General features: G+C 46.3%; 1 protein-coding gene across 3 annotated transcripts in view; it reads left to right on the forward strand.

The window, feature by feature from the left end:
• Positions 1-2,961: 2,961 nt before the first annotated feature.
• Positions 2,962-27,854, forward strand: part of LOC142590225 (BAI1-associated protein 3-like) — a 517,523-nt gene continuing 492,630 nt past the window's right edge. For all 3 annotated transcript variants that reach the window (XM_075702152.1, XM_075702153.1, XM_075702154.1), the window contains exon 1: positions 2,962-3,197. In XM_075702152.1, coding sequence (XP_075558267.1) covers positions 3,118-3,197 — 80 coding nt within the window. In that variant the 5' untranslated portion in view covers positions 2,962-3,117. The remainder of the gene's footprint in view (positions 3,198-27,854) is intronic.

The following is a 27,854-nucleotide window of genomic DNA, read 5'->3' on the forward strand; positions in this document are numbered from 1 at the left end:
GCAGGCTTTCGTCTTTACGTATTACAGGAGTGAAACATACTGCCGCTCTTTTTTTTTTTTCATTTCACTGTGGTAGGTAGTTGAACATCGGTCTGCGAGAACATGCTAGGTAAGCGTCCGTAAACAATATTACAACAAAAATATCAGTGCCGATTTAGCGGTAAATGGGAGAGGAATGCGTTTACATTACGTCTCAACTTCTTGAGGTCCGGGATCCGTGAGTTAAACTTCGTTCACCCCATGGCAAAGTGTTGTCCTAGAGTTCACTCGACACATGTCCTGCCTATTCGAGGAGCGAAACCTAAATTTTTCAGATCTTTCCCGTCTACATATTCAATATGTTAGGCCAAGAAATAGGTTCTGTTAGAGTGGAGACCCAAGTATTTATATTGACACACACTTTTAAGTTGAATGTTATCCAGAGAATAATCGATCGAGAGGGGGCTCTGACCATTGGCAAATGACATCACGACTGTTTTACTACAGTTGATGTCCATTTGCCACGTTTTGCAGCAAGCATAGAAAAACATAGGGATTAGGCAAGACGGTGGTGGTCACCAATGAGGTTAATAGAGTAGTATGATACGCACTCCTACGCATAAAGTGTGATTTTATTTGAGGTTCTACGAGTTAAATCATTGATGTACATTAGCAATAATAAACAACCTAATACGGATCCCTGAGAAAAGCCTGACGTAACGTCGTCAGGAGTTGATTCCACTCGGTTAAAAGAAACGAATTGTGTGCGACAACGAAGAAAACTGGCTATCCAAGAAACAAGACAGGGATTATTCAATATGGCGTTTAATTTTACCAGTAGTTTAATATGAGTCATAGAGTCAAAAGCTTTAGAGAAATCAATAAAGATGACATCCACTTCTAACCTATGTCTAGGTTAGAAGCGATGTCATGAATAAAATGGACTAATTGCGTTACAGTGCCATAACCACGACGGAAACCATACTGGGCAGATGTTAGAACGTCATTAGAGGTAAGGCATTCGATCATATGTTTGGGAATAATGTGCTATGACATGTTTCGTGACTGCGGTGTGAGAGATATCGGCCTGAAGGTAGAAGTTGTTCATCCCCTGATTTATACAAAGGCAGCACTTTGACTCTCTTCCATTTAGTTGGTATTTCACCCGAGTCTAAGGATTTCTGGAAGAATGCAGTAAGGTACTGAGCTGTCCATAGGGAGTATCTTACAAGGGAAGAATTCGGGATACCATCTGAACCGGTACACTTTTTAGTGTCGAGATTCAAGATTAGGTTTAACACGCCATCAGAACTTATTACGATATCGCCTAATTTATTAGTTAGCGAATCATAACTAAGCATTGGAACTACATGGTTATCGAGGCTGAAAACAAATTGGAAGTATATATATATATATATATATATATATATATATATATATATATATATATATATATATATATATATATATATATATATATATATATATACACAGTTGAAACTTCATTTAATGAAGGGATGACGACGCTCGAATTATTTCGTTAAATCGGAAAGTTCCTAAAATTGAGAAAGGAATTTTTCGGTAATTCGAAATCTAAAATAGCATTAATAGCATTGCTCGCAAGCCTACTGAGCTCCTAACAACCCCATGTGTGCGCAGTAAAGGAGATAAATGATCGCCAAGCAAAATAATTATCTTGAACGTCGATCTCATCGGTGCTCACCTAACTTGCTCAAGCAGAAACTGCAAGTAGCCAACGTTTACGACGGCAGCGTGTCGTATGGCTTAGTAATAAGATTTAGCTAAGGACATTGTAAAGTATGCTCGTCTGTCGATCTATCCTTTCGACCCGAAGAAGACGTGAACACAGCAAGAACCAACAATGAAGTCTGCGGCAGACTTCGCGCATTTACAGCATAGATGGATGGATGGATGTTATGAGCGTCCCCTTTTGGAACGGGGTGGTGGATTGCGCCATCAACGTCTTGCTGTTATACTGTTTAATGTCATATCTAGGTTAAAAAAGAAAAAAAAACGCACGATGAATTCCCATGACCAAATTTTCTGATCCACTATTGTGAACTTTGTGTACGTCTCCGTTTTTTGTCGTTTCCCTATTTTTCTTCCACCAATCTACCAATCGCCTCTTACTAATCTCTAGTGCGGACATGCTTACTTTACCCCTGCTCTCTCTGAACACAAGATCTTCAAGGAGTCCAGTGGAGCCTAAATCGACTGCTGGGCATTTGTCGTCACATTGTAATAAAACATGCTCCATCGTTTCCCTAGCTTAACCGCAGCGAGCACATGCTTCTTCGTTCTTATATGTCGCTCTATAGGTGCCTGTTCTAAGGTGTCCTGATCTCACTTCGAAAGGTAATGAGCTTCCGTTTGAGTTGTCATAAATGGTTTCTTTCCTGATTTCGTTTTTTCCTCTTAAGTAGTTACTCATGGCAGGTTTCTTTTCCATTGTCGCCACCCATGAGATTATTTCTAGACACAATACAGTTCTATACACAATAACGGCGCCTGGCGAGCCGCATTCAAGCCGTCCCACAAGAAACGAACGCGCCCTTGAGCCGATTCCAGCGCCTCTAGAAAAAAACAGGTCAGCCGCCGCCGCCGCCGCTGCCGTGAGTCGTCTGCTACGTAGGTTGCAGAAGCCACTTTCACCTCCCTTGTTTCTTCTCCGCTGACCTTAGTCTTACGACACACACGCACACAAAATCGATTGATTTGCTCCTACCGGCACCGCTCTTTTGCTAACAAGCCTAATGTGCCGCACACCTCGTCATTAGCTGCGCTTCCCAAGTTAAGTGTGCGGCCCGGGGTCTGTTGAAGAAGAGCCGCCCGCAGAGGCGCCCCCCGATTCGCGAGCAGACGACGCCTTCGAGCGACGATGGTGGGGGTGGCAGCAGCGGGCGGTGGTGGCGCCGCCTCGAGGACGAGAGGGAAACCTCTATCTAGCGGAGAGTTGCGGCAGCGCGCGTCGTTGTCGGTGGATCCGGCGCTCAAGCGCTCGAAACCTTTCGGCGCCAAGGTAGAATAGGAAGTGGACGACGTGCGGTGCTGCTTTGGGAAGGGTCGCCTCGATTAGGAGGAGTGTCTCGGGCTCGACGAGCGGTTTACGAAACGACGATGGCCGAACCTGGTAGCCAACAACAGCACGAGGGCCACCACAGGCTCTTCTTGGACACGACGGCTCCGGAAAGCGCCCGGTGAGCAGCGACCACACACGTTTCATTTTCCTTGGGCGCTCTGCGCTTGACGGTGGACACGCACCAGCGTTAGCGGCGACGACGCCAGCGCACGTCGCTTCGCTTTGGTACACACGCCTTGGATTCGCGCCAGCGGCAGCCCAGCTTGCGCGTCTTGGCGTCCAAATTGCGAGTTGTCAGCTGCACTGGCCATGTGTTTCGTCGCCTGCGGGACCCGAAGAGATAAAAAGTCGTCTGCTTTTGGTCGTCTGCTTTTTCACCGCGCAGACGACGATAAAGTCTTCTGCTTTTGGGGCGTCGTCTGCTTTTCTCGGTTACCACGCTGGCAGACGACGAAATAGCGCGACGCCTGTACCGGAGAAAAAACAAAACAAAACAAAAAAACAGGCGAAACCAACTAAACGAAAAAGTAGAACTCATGTAGATATCATCGACGTGAGTGATGTCAGTGAGTCCGTTAAACCGAATGAGAGTAAAACTCAAAGATGAGAATTAGATTGAAGAGACGGCGCAGGAAGAAGGTGACGGCTAGTTTGATCGGCTTCTTCTTTCGCTTCGATCGGTCGCGTTAGTAGATCGCGGAGTCTATACGATGTCTCAGGCGCGGTTGCTTTTATGAGCCGTACAGGCGGCCGGGTGTCACGAAGTGCTCGCATCGAAGGCGTAACGTGTTGCTGCTGCTCTTTCAGAGCCTCGCCGGCGGCGCGTTGTATTTGGGCGAGGCAAGCTATAGACCGTCCGCCACAAACCGGACACGCTGGCTGACTCACGGCGAACTCCTCGCTGAATGCTTCTCTCCCTCATCGCATGCGCTGCTAAAAGAAAGAAAAAAATCGTAAAGAGAGAAAGTGATTCTAAACAAAGGAAGCGTGCTCTTGGTACTTACGCACGCATGTGGCGGTGCTGCTCGAGAAGTGTTTGCCCTTGACGTTTTGTTTCTGGAGTGCGCCTTCTATCGCGATGAGTGTCTCGCGTTCGCGAAAAACATTTGCAATGTTCCCTCCTAAGTCAGCTCAACAGAGAGCCATGGTTAACACCTCATCGGTGTTTAAGTGTTTTGTTTATACTTAAAAAATAACTAATAACGCGTCTGTGGCATTTTCGGGCGTGAGACATCGTGTAAGACAGCGCAACAGACAAATGGGGTTGAGTCGCAGGCTGCGGTTATAATAGCCAATGTTATAAAGTATGCGCTATTACTGTCACTTTCCAGAGAACAGATGGATGAAAGATACGGGGAGACGAACGTACGAAACGCATTTTTTTTTTGTCATTATACCGCAGTTATGCAAAGCGCGTCGCTGCAATTGTCAATAACGGGTCAAATTTCGTGATATTTATGTACGACCAACCCCAGTGCTGGTTTTCGTTGTGGTTGATGGATCAGATTGGAAGATAACGCTCTTGAAACGTGTGCACGGTTCTTACGAACGTCTATCGCCACTGTGTACTTATACGCCAGTGATCGTTGATTAAATTGGTTGTCTAACACCTTTGTTAAGCGAAGCCAGATTCGGTGAGACAGTTACACGAAACCAGAAGATACCGCGTGGTGAGGACCGAGTTTTTAAAACTCCGCGGCGGCTAGAGTTCGTGCCAATGCGTCCCCGTGCAGCTGTTATCATCTCGAGTCTCGCTCATCGTATCAGCTTCCCGACGGAGCTAGCGTAGTATATTCTCATCGCGGCGACCGGGATTTCGTGGGGAAATATCGGTCAGTAGTCGAGTGGGCTTTTTCAAAGCAGAGTGCCGGACTATTAATAAAGTCTTCGCGTGCCACTGGCAGACGCGGCTGGCTTGGATGGACGTTCTCCGGTCGATTTGCATACGAAGTACTTAGGCGCCGCGCACTACTTCGCTCTGTGAGGGATTAAACGGCGCTTGAACGTCTTCTCCCCTAATGATGGGCTTACGGAAGACGGCGCCGACGATCTTGCCGCATGGCTGGGATCATCTGCATGCCCGTCCATGGCCCAGTTAAACTTATGCGCGGATAGCGTAATTCTCGTCCTCGAAGACAGTGCCCGCATTTTGCAGACGACAACTTGCAGAAGTCATACACATTCGTTTCTCGTCGTTACCGTAGTCCTCGCTAATCCGGAATAATGCTAGAATTATGGACTACTGTTGAAGGGACGAGTGCCTCTGAATGTAATCTATTTAGGCATCATTGTTGCGAAAATTGTCTCACTGGACAAAATATATATGGGGGGCGCCTTCAAATTACACGTGGTTACACAAGAAGAAAGGGGTTAACCGAGGGGCCCGATTTTTATTAGTCATATCATGAGAAGCCAACAAACACTCACGCCAAGGACAACATAGGGGAAATTACTTGTGCTTAATAAATGGAACCAAGAAACGATAAATTAATGGAAATTAAAGTGGATGAAAAAACAACTTGCCGTTCCTCGACGTTCCCACCTCGACGTTCCTCGACCTTCCGTAACTCGACGTTCCCACCTGCGGCAAGTTGTTCTTTCATCCACTTTAATTTCGATTAATTTATCGTTTCTTGGTTCCATTTATTAAGCACAAGTAATTTCCCCTATGTTGTTCTTGGCGTCACTGTTTGTTGGCTTCTCATGACGTGCTTACACAAGACGATTCAGAACATTTTCCCTTGAGAGTATCGTCTGCAGGCCGTCCGCGACCCATATTTGGCAGTGATAGCGTAATCCTGTTCTTCGAAGACAGTACCCGCATCTTGCAGACGACAACTAGCATACTAGCATACTAGCAGATGGCAAACATTCCTGTCGGGTTATTATCGTAGCCTTCACTAATACGGGATAATGGTGGAGTTATGGACAAATGTTCTAGCAGTGAGCATTTTCAAATCTTGTAGGTACCATTCATACGAAAACATGGTTGTGTGTACAGTGGATAAAAGCTATGTTAGGAAATGCCATCGAATAAACAGAATTTAAACAATGGCGTCTTACATAAAAAAAAGAAAGAGAACGCCAACGTGATTCAAAGGACCGATATGAGTGAACCATTTCTTGGAACACTTGCCAAGGTGTTAAATCCATGGCCATCGAAAACAGTGCATCGAAAGCAAGGAGAGCCCTTCAACGCTTCTTTAAATACATTTATGCGGCGAACGTCGACCTGTACAGCACCGTGTGTGTGCGTGAAACACACCCGCGTACGTCAGACATCCGCCGGACTTTCTTTCAACTGAAACTTTTCAAGGGGGACCTGCAACCTTAGTGCCGCTAAACTTTCTTGTTTTGTTGTAGTAATTACCTGACAGAAGAATTTACATATGACGATTCCTGTATCTTTATTTTCTTATGTTACTTAATAACCACGGGTAAAAGTTTGATGAACAGGCAATGTCTTCAATCCTGCAAAGAGCTCACGCACTCCTCGCCGGATCTCAACCGAACCAAAAGTCTGACCGCACGCTCGACGTGCTCCTCACTCGTTTACGTTTAGACGTAACCTCTGCGTCCATTTCCTTGTTGCTGTGTGGAAAGAAAATCGTCTCCAGATTCACACTTTCTGCGACAACCCCGACGCTTCAGTGGAACACTTACTTCAGGATTCGCTCCACGCATGTGACCAGCAGTGCGTTCGCCCTGGCGCGACAATTTACGCATACACTGACAAACCGTTCTCTCAGAGTGACCAAAGCGCCTGGACCGTGGTCATGCCCTGACAAGGATGTAGAGGTGCGCCGTGTCGGCGACATTGGCGGTGCATTTTGTGGGCACTGTTCCGATGGACTCCATGCGAGTGATATTAACGTATTCGTCTGCTCTGCGCTGTTCCTCCTTTTCTTTTGCTTGATAGCATTGACGTTGCGCTTTGTTGTTATTCTTCGTTTTTTGTCCTTCAACGTGCTGAAATCGCGGCCACTTTGTTCCCTTTTACTAAATTCACATGATAGTATAGAAGGAGATGCTTGGCGCACTAATATGGCGCCGGCTTCTGCTTGACCCTTGAACAAGTGGTACCGTACATAAGTAGTCTTGCATACTTTTACGCGTAGTTTTTGTGGTAGAAAGAGCCGAGAAACAGTTAATGCGCACGCAGCGACGTTATCACTCCGCAGTAAAAACGACAACACGAGATTACAAAGAAGTTACCAAAGAAACATTGCGAGCAGCAGTATCGCATATGACAACGCCATTTGAAAGCAACACTCAAAGCAACCATGCGACGCATAAATATATCACGTAATATGCACAGCGACCGCACAAATAAAGAACACTCTTATAAACGAAACGTTGTTTTTACATACGTTAATAATGCCCGACGATGCCGGTGTGATTTCTTATGCTGTTAAAGCGCGCTTTTTCATGACTCTGGTTGGTCACTGACCCAATAATATCTTTGAACGGAGTCGTCTACGGTGCAATGTCATTACAGGCGGTTTAAGTCGGCTTCTCGGTGCGCCATATGATGCGGGAACGATTACTTGGTCAGGTTTATGGGCAAATATGGGTGCTACATATTTACGTATGCATGAAAGAAAGGACTTGTGTGCACGTGTTTGCAATGTTCTTTTCTGAGTGTACTTCTCGCTTCCCTCCCCCCCTCCTCACATTTTTTATGGCATTTTCCACTAAAACTTGCTGCCACGAACGGTTTACTTAATGAACGACCTGCCGAAGTGGTCAGTCAACCACTGCGTCCGGAGCTCCTGGATTAATTTATGCACAAACGCAGAAATCGTTTGTCTGCATCCGCTGCACCAAATGTTCAAGCGAAGTTTGTATACGCTCACAAGTTTCGGCGGCGTGTTCATGGTCACAAAAAAAAGAAAGAAAGACTAGTTCCTTCCTGAGCAGAACAGCTGCGGGAAAGGGCGCTTTCATGAGTTCACAGCTGCGCCGGCGCCGGAGCGCGAGTCATTAGCCGCGTTTTACATGAATGCGACAACTTGCGCGTCGCATCACACCAACTTTAATTCTATCACGTCGCATCCACGTAAACTGGGCTAATGCGCTAAAGGAAAGCGCGTCGCATTATAGCGCCAGACAGGCGTGGATTGAGACGAGTAAGTCGACTTTCGCAGTGCACGTGAACGCAATGGCGTCGCATTAGGAATTCTGGGAAGTGGAGCTTGCCGCACATCTGCTGCGCTCGCCTAGCTGCTGTGTGGCGTGTCAGGAAGCGCTGCTCTGCCTTCGACGTGCGACACCGTTTGCCTCCACCGTCGCGTCTTGAGTGATGCGCTGCATGTAAGCGCTGGCGCGTCGCATTACTCGTGATGCGCTAGAAAATGCGACGCGCCACTGCCGCGTTCTGTCGCATTCATGTATGCGCGGCTGTTTTCGAGGATTCCAGCTGCATAGGCGCGCGCTCTCGCCACGCGCGCAACCAATCAGAGCCGTTTCGCTTCCACCGGAGAGGGCAAGGGCAGGAAAGGGTATCGTGCGCGCTGCGCCGGCTTCGTTTCCGTTCAGTTCAGTCTCGGTAAGCGGGTGGGACGGCCACGCGTTGTGCGTTCTCCCGAGGAACGGGCAGCGTTCGACGAGTGGCGGCGAGAACTCGCCCGCGAAAGGGCTCGCCGTCGGCACGCCGACCCAGCCGTGAGGGCCGCTCGAGCCCAGGCAATCGGACAGCGACGAAAAGAAAATCCCGAGCTCAGGGAGCGGGAGACCAAAGCAATCCGGCACGGCTACCTATTGGTTGCGTAACCAGGACGAAGATCAGCTGCACGCAGGACAAGCTTCACTTACGGCCATTTTCCGGTTGGGGGAGGGTTGGTCGTTCTTATAAGGTGTGTTGCGTTTAAAAAGGAAAGTTAGCACCCACTGAGCTTAGTGAACGGATTTTCCATTTAGCCCATCGACTTTATTTTTAGCGAAATTGCTGAAAAAAAGAATATTAATTAACTTGCGCGTCAAACTTACAAGTCCACGAGTCAAAAGTAGTAATAAAAAACAACATCACAATTATGTCAGCCCCATCTAGTGAGACACATACAAAGCGGAAAAAATTTTGTGTATCATACACTGATCTGAAATATTCCGCTAATGTGTGAAAAGAGCATTTGCAAGACTCTCGTAGTCACCGTAAAAAAATCGTGTGAGCGATCACCTCATGTACCATGTTTATCTAAATCATATACTCTAGCAGATGTGGCTTACAGAACTGCTGCGTATACTTTTGGCGGAGAATCGCAAGTTCGTAAGTCTTGTGCTTCAACTTTCTGTAGCTTGTCTATTCTCGGCATGCATATATATATATATATATATATATATATATATATATATATATATATATATATATATATATATATATATATTCAAGACCACTCGTACATTTTGGTGTAAGGTGCACGTTAAAGGGACACTAAAGGTTACCAGAAAGTCAAGTTAAAGTGACAAAGCAATACTCTAGAACGTCTAAGGCGTCAATATAATCGCAAACAGAGCTTTAGTAACCGAGAAATTGAGGTAAATGCATGACACGATTTGAGACCCCCCAGCGATATTCCGGTACTAGCCCGATGACGAAAGCACTCCTCATCATAATTTGTCACTAGTACTCAACTACTCGTATTAAAAAGATAATTTCATTAGATTATAAGACGGAAGAACATGCTACTTGTCTACTTCTATTCGATTCTAAGAAAAAATAACATTTTGACGTTACCCTTGAATAGTATGGGTGATCGAAAGGTTTCGTTTTCGCTCGACTCTGCGCGCTCGACTTTGCGCCGCGGGCGCTTTGGAGTTTCAGTTGTTTCTTTATCGCGTCGTGCTGCGGTGGTCCTGCTGGCTCGCGAAACTTGTAGTTGGAACAAGCAGCGAGAATGCCACGTCCATGCGATGTCCTGGGATGCGCGAACGGTCCGTGGAACTTGGCCAAGGGCAGTTGCAGCGGCGAATCCAATGTTACTTATCACTGTGTGCCAACGACTGAACCCACCCGCCGTGGTTGCTCAGTGGCTATGGTGTTGGGCTGCTGTGCACGAGGTCGCGGGATCGAATCCCGGCCACGGCGGCCGCATTTCGATGGGGGCGAAATGCGAAAACACCCGTGTGCTTAGATTTAGGTGCACGTTAAAGAACCCCAGGTGGTCAAAATTTCCGGAGTCCTCCACTACGGCGTGCCTCATAATCAGAAAGTGGTTTTGGCACGTAAAACCCCAAATATTATTATTATTAACGACTGAACCTCTCCGTTCGAAGTGGTTAAGTGCCGTACCTCTGCCACAGCGCGCTGACAAAGAGCCGAGAAATCACGTAGTGTGCTCGCTGCACTTTGCTCCAGAGTATTACGAGTTCAACGCCGACTTACTGAAGTCGCGTGAAGTGCCTTTCAAAGCAGGCCGCCGCCGTAGTAGTACGCAACGACGCCGGCAGCGCGAGCCCTCAACAGCAGGTCACGTTCACCAGTGCTTAAATCGCTGAACTCGAGCCCAGCGTCGCGAGCTGATGTGTCGTTGTCAGGGTCATCCATTGCAACGAGCGTCGAAGTTGGCGTCATAATTTATAGAACCAGCTTGTCGTCGTGCGCTTTCCCTTCCGCTAGCCACCACAGTTCCGCTTTCGCGCTACTGTCGGCTCTGTCTTGGCTCTGTTTCTGGCCGCTCGTTTGCGTTTTGTGCAGAAAAGCCGTAGGGCTGTCTGCGGGGGCGTTTACGGCGCAACGTCACTATGAGACCATGACGTCAATACTCCTCGATCGGAGGGCGGGTGATTTGAACTGCGCTAGAGGTACACGGGCGCTTCAGAACGCATTTTCTCTTAAAATAAGTATCTTCTTCGCACGAAACAAGTGTTTCGAGGCTTCTGGGATTGTATTTCAACAGTCCACGTTGACTTAATATTAACCTTTAGTGTCCCTTTAAAGAACGCCGGGTGGTAAAAATTAATTCGCAGTCCCCCACTATGGCGTGCCTCATAATCAGACCGGGGCTTTGGCACATAAAGCCCCATAATATGTTTAGTGTTAGTAAAATGAGTTTTGGTTTTCTTAATAGAGAGTAAATTTCTGCGTTTCAGACGTACATACATAAATAAATTAGAGCTCGCGCCTAACGAAAACATGCAGAAATGATATATATATATATATATATAGTCTTAAAGGTGGCAGCAGCGGCAACCCCTATCAAATCTGTCGCCCCTCCCTAAATTACACGGGCTACATCAGTCATCTTTCTTTATGAGCAGGACTGAATGTGCACCTGTTGACGTGTGGGTCATTCACAAACTGCTTACCCGTTTTGCTTTCCTTCACCCGCCGTGGTTGCTCAGTTGCTATGGTGTTGGGCTGCTGAGCACGGGGTCGCGGGATCGAATCCCGGCCACGGCGGCCGCATTTCGATGGGGGAGAAATGCGAAAACACCCGTGTGCTTAGATTTAGGTGCACGTTAAAGAACCCCAGGTGGTCAAAATTTCCGGAGTCCCCCACTACGGCGTGCCTCATAATCAGAAAGTGGTTTTGGCACGTAAAACCCCAAATATTATTATTATTTTGCTTTCCTTCTAGTTTTCCTTTTTTTTTCACCAAGTTTGCATTCACAGTTGTTTTCGTTGACTTCGACATGAGCCAGCGCACGTGCTAGTATTCTTGACAGCACTACATTTCTGCTTTCCTTCCTTTTTCCTTCTTTTTATTCCTTGTTTTTTCACGCGCGAGGTCGTGAATTTGTATTCACGTTTTTGTTTCCTCTCGCTCGCTTCCTTTCTCTTCTTACTAAGAAATTTATAAATTGAGCTCTCTGAACTTGCCGTCGCACTCTTGATGAAGGCCGGACCCTGGCCGAAAGAACCGTAAAGTCATGTTTTTTTCCCTACGTGCTTCTATTCCTTGAACTATTTTTGTTCCGGATCCTGTGATTCTGTGCTTCACGTACATACATACATACATACATACATACATACATACATACATACATACATACATACATACATACATACATACATACATACATACGTACGTACGTACGTACGTACGTACGTACGTACGTACATACATACATACATACATACATACATACATACATACATACATACATACGTACATACATACATACATACATACATACATACATACATACATACATACATACATACATACATACATACATACATACATACATACATACATACATACATACATACATACATACATACATACATACATACATACATACATACATACATACATATTTTGGCGGCCTCTCCACACCCCTCTTCAGGTCAGAAAAAGGTTAAGTGCGCGGCGTTGTCACCGAACTCCCCCTGGACGCAACGCCGCGAAACCGCCATCGGCAACTGCACCTGACAAAGGCACTGCTCTGAACTGCACGGACCTCCGGAGACGAAGTGTTGGGTCGGCGAGCGGCCATTCTCGCTGCTTAATTACGGCGCTGAATATTAATTGACGCATGGTGATGTTGATGCGCATAGATTGGTTTGCGACGCTTTAGAATGGTGTTTTGGCTGTTCATGGTTTCGTCTTGTGTTCATGTGGTGCGGAAACAACCTCTCTTCTGTTGCGGCGTTTTCTTTGCGCTACATAAACACTGACACCACGACACTCCCATACACGTCAGCCATATTGGCATCGCTAAATAAATAAATAGGAAAAAGAGAGCGAAACATATTAGGTCGGGGCACATGCTTGACTTCGTACGCAAAGTGGGGTCGGCTATCCGCGTCTCCAAGAGGAATGCAAAAGCTTAGCTTCGGGGGTCGTTTTCTCCACTTCAAAGGGAGACAACAAGCAGACAAACAAACTAGCAGACGAACGAACGAACCAACAGAAGTGCAACAGACAGAGTCGGGGGTTAGCTCGTCTGTTCGTTGCAGTTGCCGGCGTATTTCCTCCTAATCGCATTCCGGAGAAATGCAGCAGTTCATATGCGGAGTCACTTCGCAGCTTATACTGGGCCGAAAACCGAAAGGGAAAAGATAACCAAGCAGGAGGATTACGGATTTGGGGTCCGTCGATCAGCTGCAACGCATCGCCCGTGTCGCAAAGTCGCGTATATCCGTTCTTTGGCAAATGCAATGTCCAGCTTCGAGGTCACTTCAGCGCTTAGAAGGGCTAAAGCAAACGAGAGCGAGAAAAAAAAAAGAACCAACGGTCGCAGAACTACTCAGAGTGGATTCTCTGTGTGGGCGCACAGACGTCAGGCTTACCATATGTCTCGAGGAAACGCAACAGCTGGCACAGTGGTTCTTCGCAGCTTAGTGTGTGCGCGCGGAAACAAACACACAGTCGCACAAAAACGAACGAAGAACCGAACGAATGAACGAACTAACTAACGAGGAAATACACCCAACAGAGTGAACGTAGCATATATAGGGTTTGGGAATGTATTTGCCTGTTTGGCCGCTACGCCTTTTTTGGCGTATATAGCTTCAGCTTCGTCGCGGAGGGAAGTAGCGGCTGGCTTCGTGGCCTCTTCGCGTAGCTTACGAGATTAACAAAATAAATAAAGAAAGCTTAGAAGGATAAGCAAAAGATCTCTGAAAGATGGCGTCGAGGGATCCGGCCCGTCTCTTGCAGCGCCGTTCGTCCAGTTTGCGTTTCAGAAGAAAAAAAAAATCGGTAATAATCACCGTTATCGCAAAAGCTTTCGCGAAGCGGATATACAGTTCTCGTATTTCCGTTGTTATGTTTTAGGTACTTTTGCTTCTGTTTCCCCTCCTGATGTTGAGCTGTCAGAATCAGCCGATGCATATGCCTCTGACGTGCCCCGAAGTTTCGTAAGCTTCAATCCTGTTGGCGAAGGTGACGAAAATTTCAGGGCTTAATGGTGTTCTGCGAACGGTGACGATGACAACGCAATTTGGAACCGTTGTTTGGAACCCGACACCCCACATGTTGTGAAAGTAGCTCGCCACTCTGAAAAAAGAAAGGATGTGCGCAGGCTTTGGCAGGTCATTTCGCAAACCCTAGCTCACAGAAAAAACTAAAGTCTCTTCACAGAGGGCCGATAATAAGAGGGCTTGCGACGGCAGGTTAAGGTCTGCATTGCGCACGATGCCGCTGACGTAAACGCTCTTTCTCACCAAACCTAGGTTCGTGCTCACGTCGACGAGCGAGCGTTAACAAATTCGCCAAAGTTCGTCAAGTGGGGAAGCCTCTCTGTATGCGCTCTAGCGCTGCCTATGACGGACTCTCCAGGTGGCGCTACAAGGCTTGCATCTAGGCTCCCTACGTGGCGCACTAGCATTACGCCATCTAGCTAGCTAAAGCCGAGATGACAGCTGTTGCTCGCGATATTTTGACGCACACCTTTGTGTTTTTATCCGCCTTCTTCGTTTCGTTAGCATGGTCGGACATATGACAAAGCAAAAGCTTCAGACAAGTTGACAGAAACCAGTGCGTACCCTATAACTCGTTTATCGCAAGTAAAACTCCAGCTGAGGGCACATCTAGCAAGCACATATGAGACACGCGGTTCATCAGACAAAAGCACTGAAAAAAGAAACCCACTGCTTACGCAAGGTACAACTTGTTATCCCGAATAACATTCTCTTGTAGAAATGATTAGCGTCGGCGCACGAACAGTTTGTTCCAAAGAACCGTAGCTATTTGTTCGTTTTTTTTACCTGCTCTTCGTTTCACTTGTACAATCAGGTTCATTTAAGTTATTTTACCTAGGCGCTGGTTTCACGCACCATTTTACGCTTTGCATAGCCACTGATTCGATAACCAACGCTGTTCTTCGCATTCGCATGTGGATGAATGGGGGACGCGCGGGACTCGTTCATAAACGTTTCCAGGGTGTCTACCAACCGGGAAAACCGGGAATTCTCAGGGATTTTGAGTAGTTTGAAAAAACTCAGGGAATTTATGCCTCTATCAGGGAAAATTAGCTGTAATTTTATTGAAATGGTCGAAAGTCGCGGTAATGCTGGCGTGAGTAACAGACAGGAATCCTAATGAATCGTCTTTGACGCCCTGTCGTCGGCTGGAGGACTTGACAGTGTGCTGTCAACGACCGACTTTCCAGATTCCCGATAATTTGGACGGCCATGCGGCACCACCACGTACCCCTTAGAGTCAATGTATCAGAACGTCTGAAATTTCGGACGCAAGAACTCTTTACCGTACAATTTTCCGGAAGTTTTGCCGTGACAGCAGGTGCGAAACGGCATTAATCAAAGCCACCACTACTGCCATTTTGATTACCTCGCCGCCTCGAACCGGCGCTCTCGCACGCAGATCCGCTGGCAGCCGTAGCCACCACTGCGGCAACGCTAGCACTAGCTGCTTCGACGTTCGCTATGAAGCTTCTTCCCGTTGGGTGCCGCGTTTTTTATTGAAAGAATTCGCTGGTGTCAGCAATGGCACGGACTCCGCCGTTGTGGTCCTCGCGATTGGCTCAGAAGCTTGGAAAGCACGGTGCGTTGCATAATGCCGGTTTCCGAAAGTCACCTTCGCCTCCGTACAGAAATGTCACTTGGTGAAGCATACGCAAAGGTATTGCAGTGAAGCATAAGCGTGGAAAGGGGCTATTGCCACGGGACACAGTATGTATCCCTTAATTATGCACGCATGCACCCGGTATTTCCTGTCACAGTACGGGCACCTATATGCCTAATACGTGTACCGACAGGCCTTCAGAGCGTTTTCGAATGTGCCTGTGGCGGTTTGAGCCCTTAGGGCAGTAAATGACAACCATTTATTTTTTTCAACTGGCCAATTTTTCGGATGTTTTCGCGGCCCCTAGGGAGTTAAAAAAATCGGACGTGAGCTGTGCAACTGACCAGGAAGATGCTTCACATGGTCCGAGGGACGAACGACTGGCGGTAGGAAGACAAGAACATAAAGTACCTACGCATTGAGGAATGAACGGGAAAGGAAGCGTGCTGCCGCCGTTTTGAAGGAGCTTGAGCTCAAAAAACAGTGTTGGCTGATGCCGAGATGCAGTTGTCCCTTATCTAAACCGATATAAACTCTTTAAAACAGTGAAACACAACAATGAGGTGTTGTAGGCGGGCTGAGAGTATGTCAGGACAGTTGAGGTTCAGAGAGAGTCCAAATTGTGACAAAGTTCGGGCCTCATACCACTGAGCTTGCTATCAGTTGATAGAAATAGCTCATATTTGAAAACATTTGCTTCTATGTGTATCTCCTTTTTATTCGTATTTGAGAATGTCTGACTCGATTTGCATATTTTTAAAGACATTTTATTTGCTGTGAATTTTACTAACCCCTCGCTTTATTCTGTTTTTGAATAACATAAACACTACTCCTTAGTATTCAAATTGGATTAAGTCGTTCTTTTCTAAAATTTTTTTCATATTCTTACTAGAGAGTGACAGTATCGGGAAATAATGGTTTCAGCCCGTCTTGACATAAAACATAGTTCTGCATCACCAAGGGAATTTTGCGAAGGCACTCAGGGAAAACCTGGAAAACTCAGGGAATTCGGAAATGTCGACTTGGTAGACACCCTGGTTTCGCCACGTACCTGCACGCAGGGATACACCGTCGATTTACCCGTTGTGGTGCTCTTTGTCTCTTGGAGAAAAATTTTGCACGTTTAGTTCTATTGGGGTGATGACGATGTGACAAGGGTCGTTTCCGAGAAGCTAGCTGACGCGACCTAAACAAGTATCCCTGCGATGACGGCATGCTTGTTTCGGCCAACACGTATCTTTATCCAGGAAATGTAACAGCGATAGCTTAATTAGGGCCAGGTCATTTCACGATTTGTGAAAGTCGCAGAAGGAGGAGAGATACCCCCGCAGAAATTATTCGGGAATCCGTCAATCCGTGCATCCTCCTCAGCAAAAGGAGTACAGGCAACGGGTTCCACGGTAAAGCATATTTCCATCTCCGCTTATGAATCTAACTTGAAATTGAAGACTGCAGTCCAAGCCTGAACTTTGAAGTTCAGTTCTTCCGCCTGAATAACGAATGATTCCAGTTTGTTTTTGTTCTTTCGGAGAGTATGTGGTCCGTGTACTTTTGGCCCACCGGTGTATACGTCCTCCTCGCCGCATGCTTTTATCAGGTAAATACGGGATCGCACCTTGCTTTTATCTGGCATGCAAGTTCGACAGCTAGCCGTAGGCTCGGTGAGAAAAAAGCTATTGCGCTGCTTTTGAAGGTCGCTGAAGCCTGGGCGACCTTCAAGCACCGAGCCGAGCGGCTCGAAAGGATTCGGGATTCCATCAGTCTGATCGTTTTCGGCCCCGTCTTTGCTTAAATCCCAGGAACTCAGGAGGACGTCGTTGTTTATTTCACCCGAGATACGCAGCAGCTATTGCCGTCCAGTCGGGGGAGGCCATTCCACGTTTTTTTTTTTTTTTTATCCGGGATTCTGTCGTCCAAGTAGCAAGAACTGAGGTAGAGTTGGAACATATTCATGTTCTGTAGGCGCAGCAAGTAGAGAAAGACGAAAAAAAAAATGGAAATGAAATAAAAGGAGACGACAACAGGCGCTGTATATCAGCTGAGGCTGAAGATTCCTTTGTCCGTCTGTCCATTATCCGCAAGGTGAGCGTCGCATTGGCAGGGGAGAATGCGGTGGGAATCCCGGATAAAAAAAAAGGGCACTTCATTTTTTCTTTTATCCGGGAAAACGCAAGGCGTGTAGTTTCACGGAGGAGCGTTTGAACGATTGCAGAACACGAAGGAAGGAGCTCTAGTTATGCGGGCATTTCTTCAGTCCGACCGCGCCAGCCTTTTCGCACGGCTCGCGCGCGCGCGTGGTCGCTTTATCCGGGAAACGCGGGAGCGCAGGTCGGCAGTCTCTTTTATCCGGGAAGAAACGCAACAGCTAGCTGCGGGGCGGGTCATTTGGCTGCGCCCGCGGTGGCGGCCCGAGAAAACAGCGTGCGCTGGAGTTTGAGTGCGTGCCATCCTCTGAACCGGCGCAGTGCGGAGACCAGCGGCTTGGATGTGCGGCCATCGATCCTTCTCCTTCCCTCGCTGGCGCAAAAAAAAGAGCGAGAGAGAGAGAGAGATGGGAGTGGTAAAGGCGGAGTAGGGGGGGGGGGACTGTGCGCGGCACTCCCGGGTTGCGCCCGGCCTGGTCGAGAGTGCAGGATGGTGTAGGATATAGTGCCTCGGGTGCAGGTACCTTGCGCGAGCGGGGCTTCACGGAGCGTGCTCAGTGCGAGAGGGGGTGTACGGCGTCTGCTTGCGTCTGCGCGTCTGTGCGTTTTGTCCTCGGGAAAGGGGCTTCCGTATTGCGCCCCTGGAAGGGGAGAAGAGACATTTTTATGGTTGTGTTTGGGGAGCACTCCTTTCCACGTTTGCCGGAGAGAGGAAGGAAGGTAGTGGGAAAGAGCGAGAAATATAGAGAGCGAGCGTAGATAGATAGAGAAGGAATATATATATATATATATATATATATATATATATATATATATATATGATACGAGAGAGAGAGAGAGAGAGATTGCTTGACTGTGTGTGCGCCGTCTGTCAGAGAGAAGGATAAATCAAAGGCAGGGAGGTTAACCAGGACTGAGCCAGGTTGGCTACCCTGCGCTGGGAAAGGAGATGAAAAGGCTAAGAAAAGGGAAGCGCACTGCGATGTCGCCATCGTAGGGACAATTCTCAGCTCCGTCTGTCGGAATGTGTCTTCTGGAAAGGGCGTTCGTAATTGCCTGAGACATTGTTTGCGTGCCCACGTGGACCGGGCTCTGACAAATGAGAGGAAGCTAAAAACACAAATTTATGAGTATTTCTTTCTTTCAAAAGTTCCCATACGGGGATGTAAGATGCCTATAAATTGGCTTCGCATGCGCGTCTGTGCGTCTTCTGGGCGGGCTGTCTTTGCACGTATATAGGAAAGGAGTGAGAGTGTGTGGGCACTTGTCTGGAAAAGGTTCGGGGATGTCGCAAAGGTGAGATACTTCTTTTCTGTGCGTGTGTGCATCTGACAGTCTTAGGTGCACTTACCTTTCAAATTATGGGAGAGAAATTGCGTTTTCCTTCTGGAAAGGGGTCGCGGTAGGGGTGGAGGGAGAGCCGGCTTTTCGTGCATGTCTTTTTTTTTGTTAGAACATCGAGCTTTCCTCGCTCCGCCCGTGGTTACGCTTTTGGTGGGCCTCGTTTCGGTTTTTCTTCCTCCTGGCTGATTTCTCTGGCTCGTTCGCTCGGCTGGCGTAACAGCAATCGGCGCTAGGCCTAGTCCGCGCGCTCGTGCGCGACTTCTGCCATGCCAATCGAAGATTATTAATGCGGAACCGCCGGTGGGACAGTGCAGGATTGCGCCCTGCCGTTTCGTCGTCGTTTGCCGTCGATCTGCTGTTATTTCCAGTCCGTGCGTCGTCTGCTTCGCGAGTCCGTGCTCGGGTGCCCTTAGTCTGCACTCAAGCACGAAAAATTTTGCAAACGATAAGGTTAGAACAGAAGTAAAACAGAAGTACCGTTGAAAGCATAAGTACAGGATTTCGGTCGCTCCTGTCGATATTATCCGTGCATTTGCGTTTACGTGTGTCGTCAGCACTCAACACTCTAAGAAAAAAAGGACTAAAAGGGGTAGGGAGGTTAGTCCTTTTGGGGACTAACTGATTTGCCACAACCATTAGTCCTTTTGGGGACGAACTGACATGGGATGAACTGTTACTCCCCAGGCGCTTACTCCTTCGGGGACTAACAGTTGCCCCTGCCCGATGGTCCTCACGGGAGTAACTGTAATTCGTTCCGATGCTCCGCAAAGGTGTAATTAATTAAAATAGGCATTTATACCCTAATAAAAAAGTTAATGAGCTGAAAAAAAAAACGTGCCCGACAGCAGGATTCGAACTCACGTCCTCGTGCTCACAAGTCAGGTACTCTAACCACTTCACCACGCCGCTTGTTTTTTTTTCTTTATTACATGGAAAAGAAAACTGAAGGTGTATTACAAAGTGGACACGACTACACACTTAAAACTCAGGCAAACACACACATGCATCCAACAAGCTTGCTTGGCAAGACGGGCTATTTCGACAAGGTTAAGCATGGGAACGCAAGTGCGGCAATATAAAAGTGACTGTATTTTGTGCAAGCTATGCAGTCAGAGTCTAACGTTGAGTGTACTTGCAACCATAAGCGACTGCGAAAAGAAATCAGCCCGAGTATTTTTAGGGTGATTTAAACTGAGGCACTACGCCATGATACGTGTAGCGAGCTCAAACGGGGCACCGAAGACGACAGAGAAGGGCAATTTCTCTGTCGCTTAGCGCGTGCCGTTTGAGCTACACATCGCTTCAGTTCGCAACCTCCTTGGAACGGAAGGAACTTAGGTACTATAGACCAAGAAAATCTAGCCGTCTATCAGTGACTTGCGCGTTTAATGTGTATCGCTCACTTATGGGGTGCGCACGAAGGGCATGCCTCTTCACATTCCAGTTTTAAGTTTCACGTAATTTTCTCACGAAGAGGCAAGGTGCTGCTTTGCATGTAGTTCAATAGACAATGCACGAACTTCGAACCATTCACGATTTATAGACAATACCGTTTTCGCCGCATCGCTCCATGACACGGACGAAAACAGCGAAGTGCCTGGGGAGTAACTGTTGCCGTTCGTCCTCCCATTGCTCTCTTTCCGAGCAGGGACTAAACACTTACTCTCCGAAATTTGCACACGGCCCGCACATTCATGCAGTTAGTCCTCTGAGGGACGAAAGCGCCCTTTTTAGGACTAACGGCGCAGTTACTCCCGTTTTCCCCGGGATTTTTGTTAGAGTGAAGTTACCGTTAGCCTTGGTGGCGGGAAACAAAGACATGATATGTCGTAAAATTTTTGAAAGAGTAAAAGTAACGCAAACGGAGAACACTGTGGCGCTGAACGATAAAGAAAAGAAGGTGCGGGGGTTTCTTTCGTTTAGCTTTCGTCTGCTGAGCGCGCCGCGTCGTCTGCTCTTGAGAGCGCCGAAGCCGCACGGCGCAGCTATTCGTCCCGAATAACTTCCGAATGCAAAAAATTTATCGCCAGCAACTGCAAAAAGCCCAGACTGTATTTTTTTTTTTGTGGTCCCAAAGAGTGCGACGCAATATAAACGTATCCAACCTACGAAAAGAGGGCGTTGGTTGAGTGCTTCGTTCGTCGCTGTCGTCTGCTATAATATACGTTCCATTCTGGTACACGTCGTCTGCAGTTCGAGCCATTCGTCGTCTGCAGTCGTCTGCTCGCCTCGTGAAAATTCGCAAGGCGGAATCGTAAAAGGATAAAACGTGCTAAAAACGTTAAAAGAAAAAGAAATGTTGAAATGCGGATGGTCGTGCTTAATGCCACTTTGTCGTGAGAAAGTCGCGGAGATGTATTATCTACCCGCCATTTCTTGCTCTGCAGTGAGGACGGTAGAAGATAAGAGAGCGCGAAAGCCGACATTCGTAAGTCAAGAAGTGTTTGCGGTCTTCTCTGCGAACGCATTTTGTCGAGCTTTTCATACTTTTAATTTCTTTTGCACTTATTCGTCTCCCTGTTGCGTTATGCGCATCCGAGACCATTCTTATTCTACGATATGTAAAAAAAATGTCAAAGCAAGACACTCCCATGCTTGTGAGTGATGCTGCTTAACGTTTACTGCGCAAAACAAAATATGACGAAGAAAGCAAGGAGATTTAACATTCCATTACATATATGCATGTCGAGCGAGCCGTCTGCAGATGGCATAAAAGTTTTACTGTACACTGACAAAAGTGTGGTCCTCTTCGGGCTTATTACAAATGTAGCGATAGAGTAGGCCAGCTATATGGCTAATATCGTAATACATGATGTCTTTTCTTTACCTGCACCAAAATTTTAAAATTTGACTGTGGCCGATAGCACAGTTCTAACCCTTGATCAGTATTACTCAAACAGGTGGCCACCAATTCCGCGAGGAATCACGTTGTTCAATTGAAATTTTGAAAAGTTAACTTGAAAAGTGAACTAAAAGACCATGAGCTATTCCACTCAGTTAACATGGATGACCAGCGAAGCTGCGTTGCACGCGACAAAGATGTGACTCGGAATTTTAAACAAAGGTGCTTATACATTTATTGTGTTGATCGCTGGTCATCGTAACGAAAGGTACACATTTATTTTTATACATTCGCGTTCATTCGCGTTATGCATTCGTTATGCATATTCATTGTGTACGTTTTTCTTTTCATTTCGCGATATATTGAGATAAAGAATTTGAGATAGAAATCACCGCACCAACTGTCAGTGCATGATCAGCGCCAGAGCCAGATGTAGAAGACGACGACGACGACGAACGCGCGAGCAGCAAGGTAAATATACCTGTTATGCAAAATAGAAGTGAGGCGTGCAGACAGGACACAAGAGTAGAGAAGTGGACAACACGAACGCATGTCCACTTCTCTACTCTTGTGTCCTGTCTGCACGCCTCACTTCTATTTTGCATAATGAATCCTTACCAACTAGCTCAGCTTTCTGTCGTTCTAAATATACCTGGTAGCGAAGCTTCCATTGAAGCCAATACGTTCAAAACATGGCGGTTCTTAGGCGGTTCATGGGGCTTAGCGCCATCTGTATGAGGAGGGAACACTTCCGGCGGAAGAAAAAAATTGGTGTGACGCCATATCCGTTAAAAAGAAAAGTGACGTCATTTGGTTCCCAAAGGCGCGAAATTTGTTTTGGTGGCCTGCCATTAGAGCTGTGCATTCGAATACCCCGCCATTCGACTGGATGGGCGTTTCGAGCTTTCAGTGTGGAAAGCGATGCAAAAAAGAGCTCAGCCGTAGGGGTGTCGAAATCGCACTCCTGAACAGAACATACTTTCTTTGGAGGCCGACGAAAGCTCTAGGTGTAGGGTGCTGGTTCTGTCGCCAAACACCAAGCCCGTTGGCCTGCGCAGTCGCACGAAAACAAGTAAGCAATTATAGGGTGGTCGTAACTCACTACTTTTGTCTGAACAGGTTCGGAAACGATGAAGCTACCCGCGTCGCCAGATTCAGACAAATGTCGGCAAGCAAAACAGCACAACGTATGAGGAGGGCGTATTCTAGCACGTGCAATTTACGAGCGCTGCATCTTTCTGCACACTTCAAGAGCTGCATTGCGTTGCAAGCGATTGCGGCCTCAACGCCCCCTCGTACGATGGGCGTTGTAAAAAGGTATTTATTGATAATGATAAAATAGAGTTGTCTTTTATTTACTCGTCACGCATATATAAAATTAATTAGGAATCTTATTTTCGTTGAATGAATCTAGCTGGGTCTCGCTTTAATTAAAGAAACGCTTTTTTCTTTCACAGTGTTTGTTCCGTCCAAACATAGTCGCGCTTCAATCGCTGCTCCCATAACCACCCTTGCTGATGTCGGTGGCAATTTGTTCTGAACCGATTTCCGCCCGAAACTTCGCGACTTATTTGGATCGACCTTGCGAGCAGTGGCGCGAACCATTGCTGATGATGATAGTTTTTGCTCGCACACATGAAAATTTCACGGGACCCTACCCAGAAGCAGATTCGCTGTGAAGCTTAATTAGCGTAATAACCTTAATTATGCAATTAAGCGTTTCGATTCCTCGTAGAAGTAACGGCCGCCTCATCCAGTAATTAGGTAAACGGTTAGAATTGTGCTACCTGCGTGAGGCACTTTCTAAAAAAAAAAAAAAAGCTGGTGCATTTAAAAAAAAAGAACACCCTATATGGTTGACTATACGCATGTAAGAGATCAGGTACAGTAAAGGTCGGTGCACTTTCAAAGGCGCACTTACACGGACAGTTGAAAGTTGGCTCTACGGGCCTTGTGCACCCGTCCGTATTGCGGCGCTTGTTGTCATGAATCAGTGTACCGGCTGACCCGATTACATTGTTTAATATGACGCCGATCAGCTCCATTAATGGAGGGCCAGCACTGCTTCCAAATTCTAGAAATCCTCGCCTCAAGAGCGAGCTTTACCTAGGACAGAGAGAAAGAAAGAAAGAGAGAGAGAGAGAGAGAGAGAGAGAGAGAGAGAGAGAGAGAGAGAGAGAGAGAGAGAGAGAGAGAGAGAGAGAGACGCTCTTTAATGAGTCCTGACGAGGTTTAGTTAAAAGCGCCCGCGTTTGCACCTGGACTTGCGCACGCAAGCACACACCGGCAGTCGTGCTTATGCGGGCCGGTTATTCAAAGGTACAGGTATCGAGAAATGAATATTTTGCTTGTATTATTTGTATTATTTGTTTGGGCGTGGTACGCGCCTGGCGCGCTACTCAATGTGGACGTAACGAAAAATTAAACGATACGCACAGTTTACGACGCAGATATCCGGACGTACACAAAACGCACCACAACGTTCGGCTAACTATGGTACCGCATGGAGGTCATTTCCTCTGAGGAAGTTTAAAAAGGCCCTCGTTGCGCGACGTACACAGAAAGCGTCAGTTCGTGGGCAAAAAAAAAAAAAAAACTTGCAAATAGAAGCTTCGGTTTAGATACATGCATGGGAACGGAGGAATTGTTTCATTAGGCCCAATTCGATTATATTTGTTGCAATCAAGTGAAGCAAAAAAATAAACTTAAAATCTACAGTCGCGGCTGCTTGCGAAGGCTTCAGTAGATTTTTAGACGAGGCCATCAAATTTTAACGCGATAGCGTTAAGGAGCCCGTGTCGCGGAAAATGCGGCGTCTGCGTCCCGCGTCGGCGTTGGACGTCGCTTCGGCAAAAAGAATTTGGAACCGAATTCCTAACCCCGCGCACCCTGCCACTTCTCCACCACCAAAGTTGCTCATACCTTACCTTTAATTCTTTGCGAAGTTATTCCTCGGAATTTTGAGAATGGCAGCCCACAAACTAGTGTAATGAGAAAAGAAAACAGAGGAAAAAACAACACTGACAGCGCATGTCCTTTGTTTTATGTTAGCCCTTTTCAGTCTGAAATATTAAAAGTTTGAAACGATAACAGGAGATTGAACCACGCAAGAGGCCGCGTTTCTACCAGAAAGCTCGTCTTCGTGCATAGCGTTCGCAAGCAGCGTTTCCCCGGTAAACGTTACTTTTACATCAGCTGCAGCGGCCGGGAAGCATGAAAAGCAGCAAAGGGTCTTTGAACGCTATCGCGTTCTACTCTTATAGGCGAAGCTTAAGCGTCCTCCAAATTTCCTAGCGATAAATTTGGAACACGGAGAACCCTGAAAGTTTGAAACATCAAGCTGAAACTTCTGTAATTAAGCAATAATAATAATAAAAAACTATGTCACGATTTTGTGAACTCAACCGATACTATTGATCTAAAGCATACAACATGAACGCAAAGGTAGATAAATAAATAAACAAACAAACAAACAAACAAACAAACAAACAAATAAATAAATAAATAATGTGTCGCTCTGTAATATGTCACTAACTTGTGATTACGAGTTTTACGAAAACCTCGTCTGCACTGCAACAAGTGTACCAGTCGTCAGTCGTAAACTCACACATCAAATTTCTCCTCTTCCCGTGTTCAAAAGACGCAGTTTACAGAACTGCAATATATACATATGCATATATGTTTATTTTAGTATAGAGTAAGATATTTGCAAACTTCGTGCTTCCGTTTCCAGTTAATTTAGGTTTTAGGAAGGAACAGCGATAACTAAGACGGTCACGAGAGGGAGAGCGACACAGGACAAGCGCCATCCTCCCTTCGTGTTCTCCCTCTCGTGATCGTCTTAGTTGGCGCTGTTCCTTCCTAAAATCAAATATGCACCATCTAGCCCAAATGAATGTTGTCTTGAGTTAATTTGGGCTTGCCGATTTTCGGCAGCCATGATGCCCCAAATAAAATTTCTAGTTCCTACCCTCGATTGAATTTAATTCTATCTATCTATCTATCTATCTATCTATCTATCTATCTATCTATCTATCTATCTATCTATCTATCTATCTATCTATCTATCTATCTATCTATCTATCTATCTATCTATCTATCTATCTATCTATCTATCTATCTATCTATCTATCTATCTATCTATCTATCTATCTATCTATCTATCTATCTATCTATCTATCTATCTATCTATCTATCTATCTATCTATCTATCTATCTATCTATCTATCTATCTATCTATCTATCTATCTATCTATCTATCTATCTATCTATCTATCTATCTATCTATCTATCTATCTATCTATCTATCTATCTATCTATCTATCTATCTATCTATCTATCTATCTATCTACGTAATGCGACGCATTTCATCCACATTGCAATGCACCACTTGCAATGCATGCTGGTGGGGGTGCAGCGCTTATCTAATATGCGCATTAGGGAGTTTTAGAATAGGGGCCCCAATAGTTTGGGGCCCCAAAGAGCTTTGCGGGTGTTAGCGTTGGGGCACGTAGGAGTGAAGAGTTTTAGAATAGGGTTTTACGTTTGCGGATAGCGTCTTGCGCTGACAGCGCCACTACGGCGTCAAAGAAAAACTATTAGAAATAATTAAATAGAATATACCATTTTATGATAGAAATAATAATTTTTACTTGCGTGTACTCGCGTTTAAGTACAATTTAGAGGTTATTCTCTGTAAACAGCAAACAATTAGTTGCGCTTAGTTTTGAGCAAACCAACTTTACTAGCCTTCACCAGCCAAGCTTAGCCGTGTTAGGCCTACTAGCCATAAAATCCAAAATCGAATTCAAAATCAGCGGCGTCTAATGAGTCAATCTTCATAACACACGCTAGTTGAGAGAAAGCGATAACCGCACTCACTTCTCCTAGCTTGCGAACTTCACGCGTTACCGCGAATCGAACCCAGTTTTGTGCTAGGTTAGAGCCGTCGCTTCGATGGGTGCCGCCATGTTTGCCGACGCAAAGCTTTTGGGGCCGCTATTTGGGCTCCCGCTAAATCGGTGAAATAGCGTTCCCAACGCAAAACCCAAACGGAGTTTGCGTCTTGCGCATGCGCAGTGGCTTCGACGCTATTTCTTTGGGGCCCCAAAACGTTTGGGGCCCCTATTCTAAAACTCTCTATTATTGCGTGTCAAGCGTACTGACAGAGGGAAATCAAGGTTGCCCTCACAACAAATGCTTATCAATGCGAGTGTGTTTGCGAACCTATGGCATGTAAAGAGGACACATGCTATGTTTTCGATTCCCCTTCCTCTTCGCGGATATAAACAGGACACGCGTTGTCCCTTCGATGCCTTGTTCGATTCGATGTTAGTCTTTAGAGACTCGCACGATTTCGCAGTTTCACTGACTTGCAAATCGCGCCCTCTCCTGTCCTTGCTTCAAGTATTCTGGTACTTTTGGCGCGTCTAAGCCAGTAGCGCCGTACGCATTCAAGGTGATGCACTTGAACCAGGTGTATTTCGTTTAGACACAAATATCAACAGAATTAAAAAATATCGCCGGTGGCTGATAGTGTAATACTATTGCCAGAAGAATATTACTTGAGTATGCCGTGCGTTAGGTGTGCGGGAATCAGAATGAACGTTTAGCCAGTGAGCGAAAATTCAAATATTATTTTCTGGCGAATAACCTCTGAGGTACCACCTCGGACAGTGCGAACACTGCAATTTCTCGCAATAGGCCGTAGTGGCTATTAATGCAAGCATTTTATTTTTCAGAGTTAACTAGAATTTAAAAAATCGCCTATGGTAATAGCACAAATCTACTTCCTGTCCATGAAATACTCGAAGAGGCGGACATACATGGACAAAAAAAAATATATCAGAATGTTAATTTCTTTACTGAACTTTTCAACTAGTTAACATTATGGTACATAGTGTGTAATATTTTACGAATTGAAGCCAGTGAGCTCTTACGGCATGTCCGCTTGGAATTAAGTTTGAAACTATAAC

The sequence above is a fragment of the Dermacentor variabilis genome, chromosome 8 (genome assembly GCF_050947875.1).
Source record: "Dermacentor variabilis isolate Ectoservices chromosome 8, ASM5094787v1, whole genome shotgun sequence".
Classification (NCBI taxonomy): Eukaryota; Metazoa; Arthropoda; class Arachnida; order Ixodida; family Ixodidae; genus Dermacentor; species Dermacentor variabilis.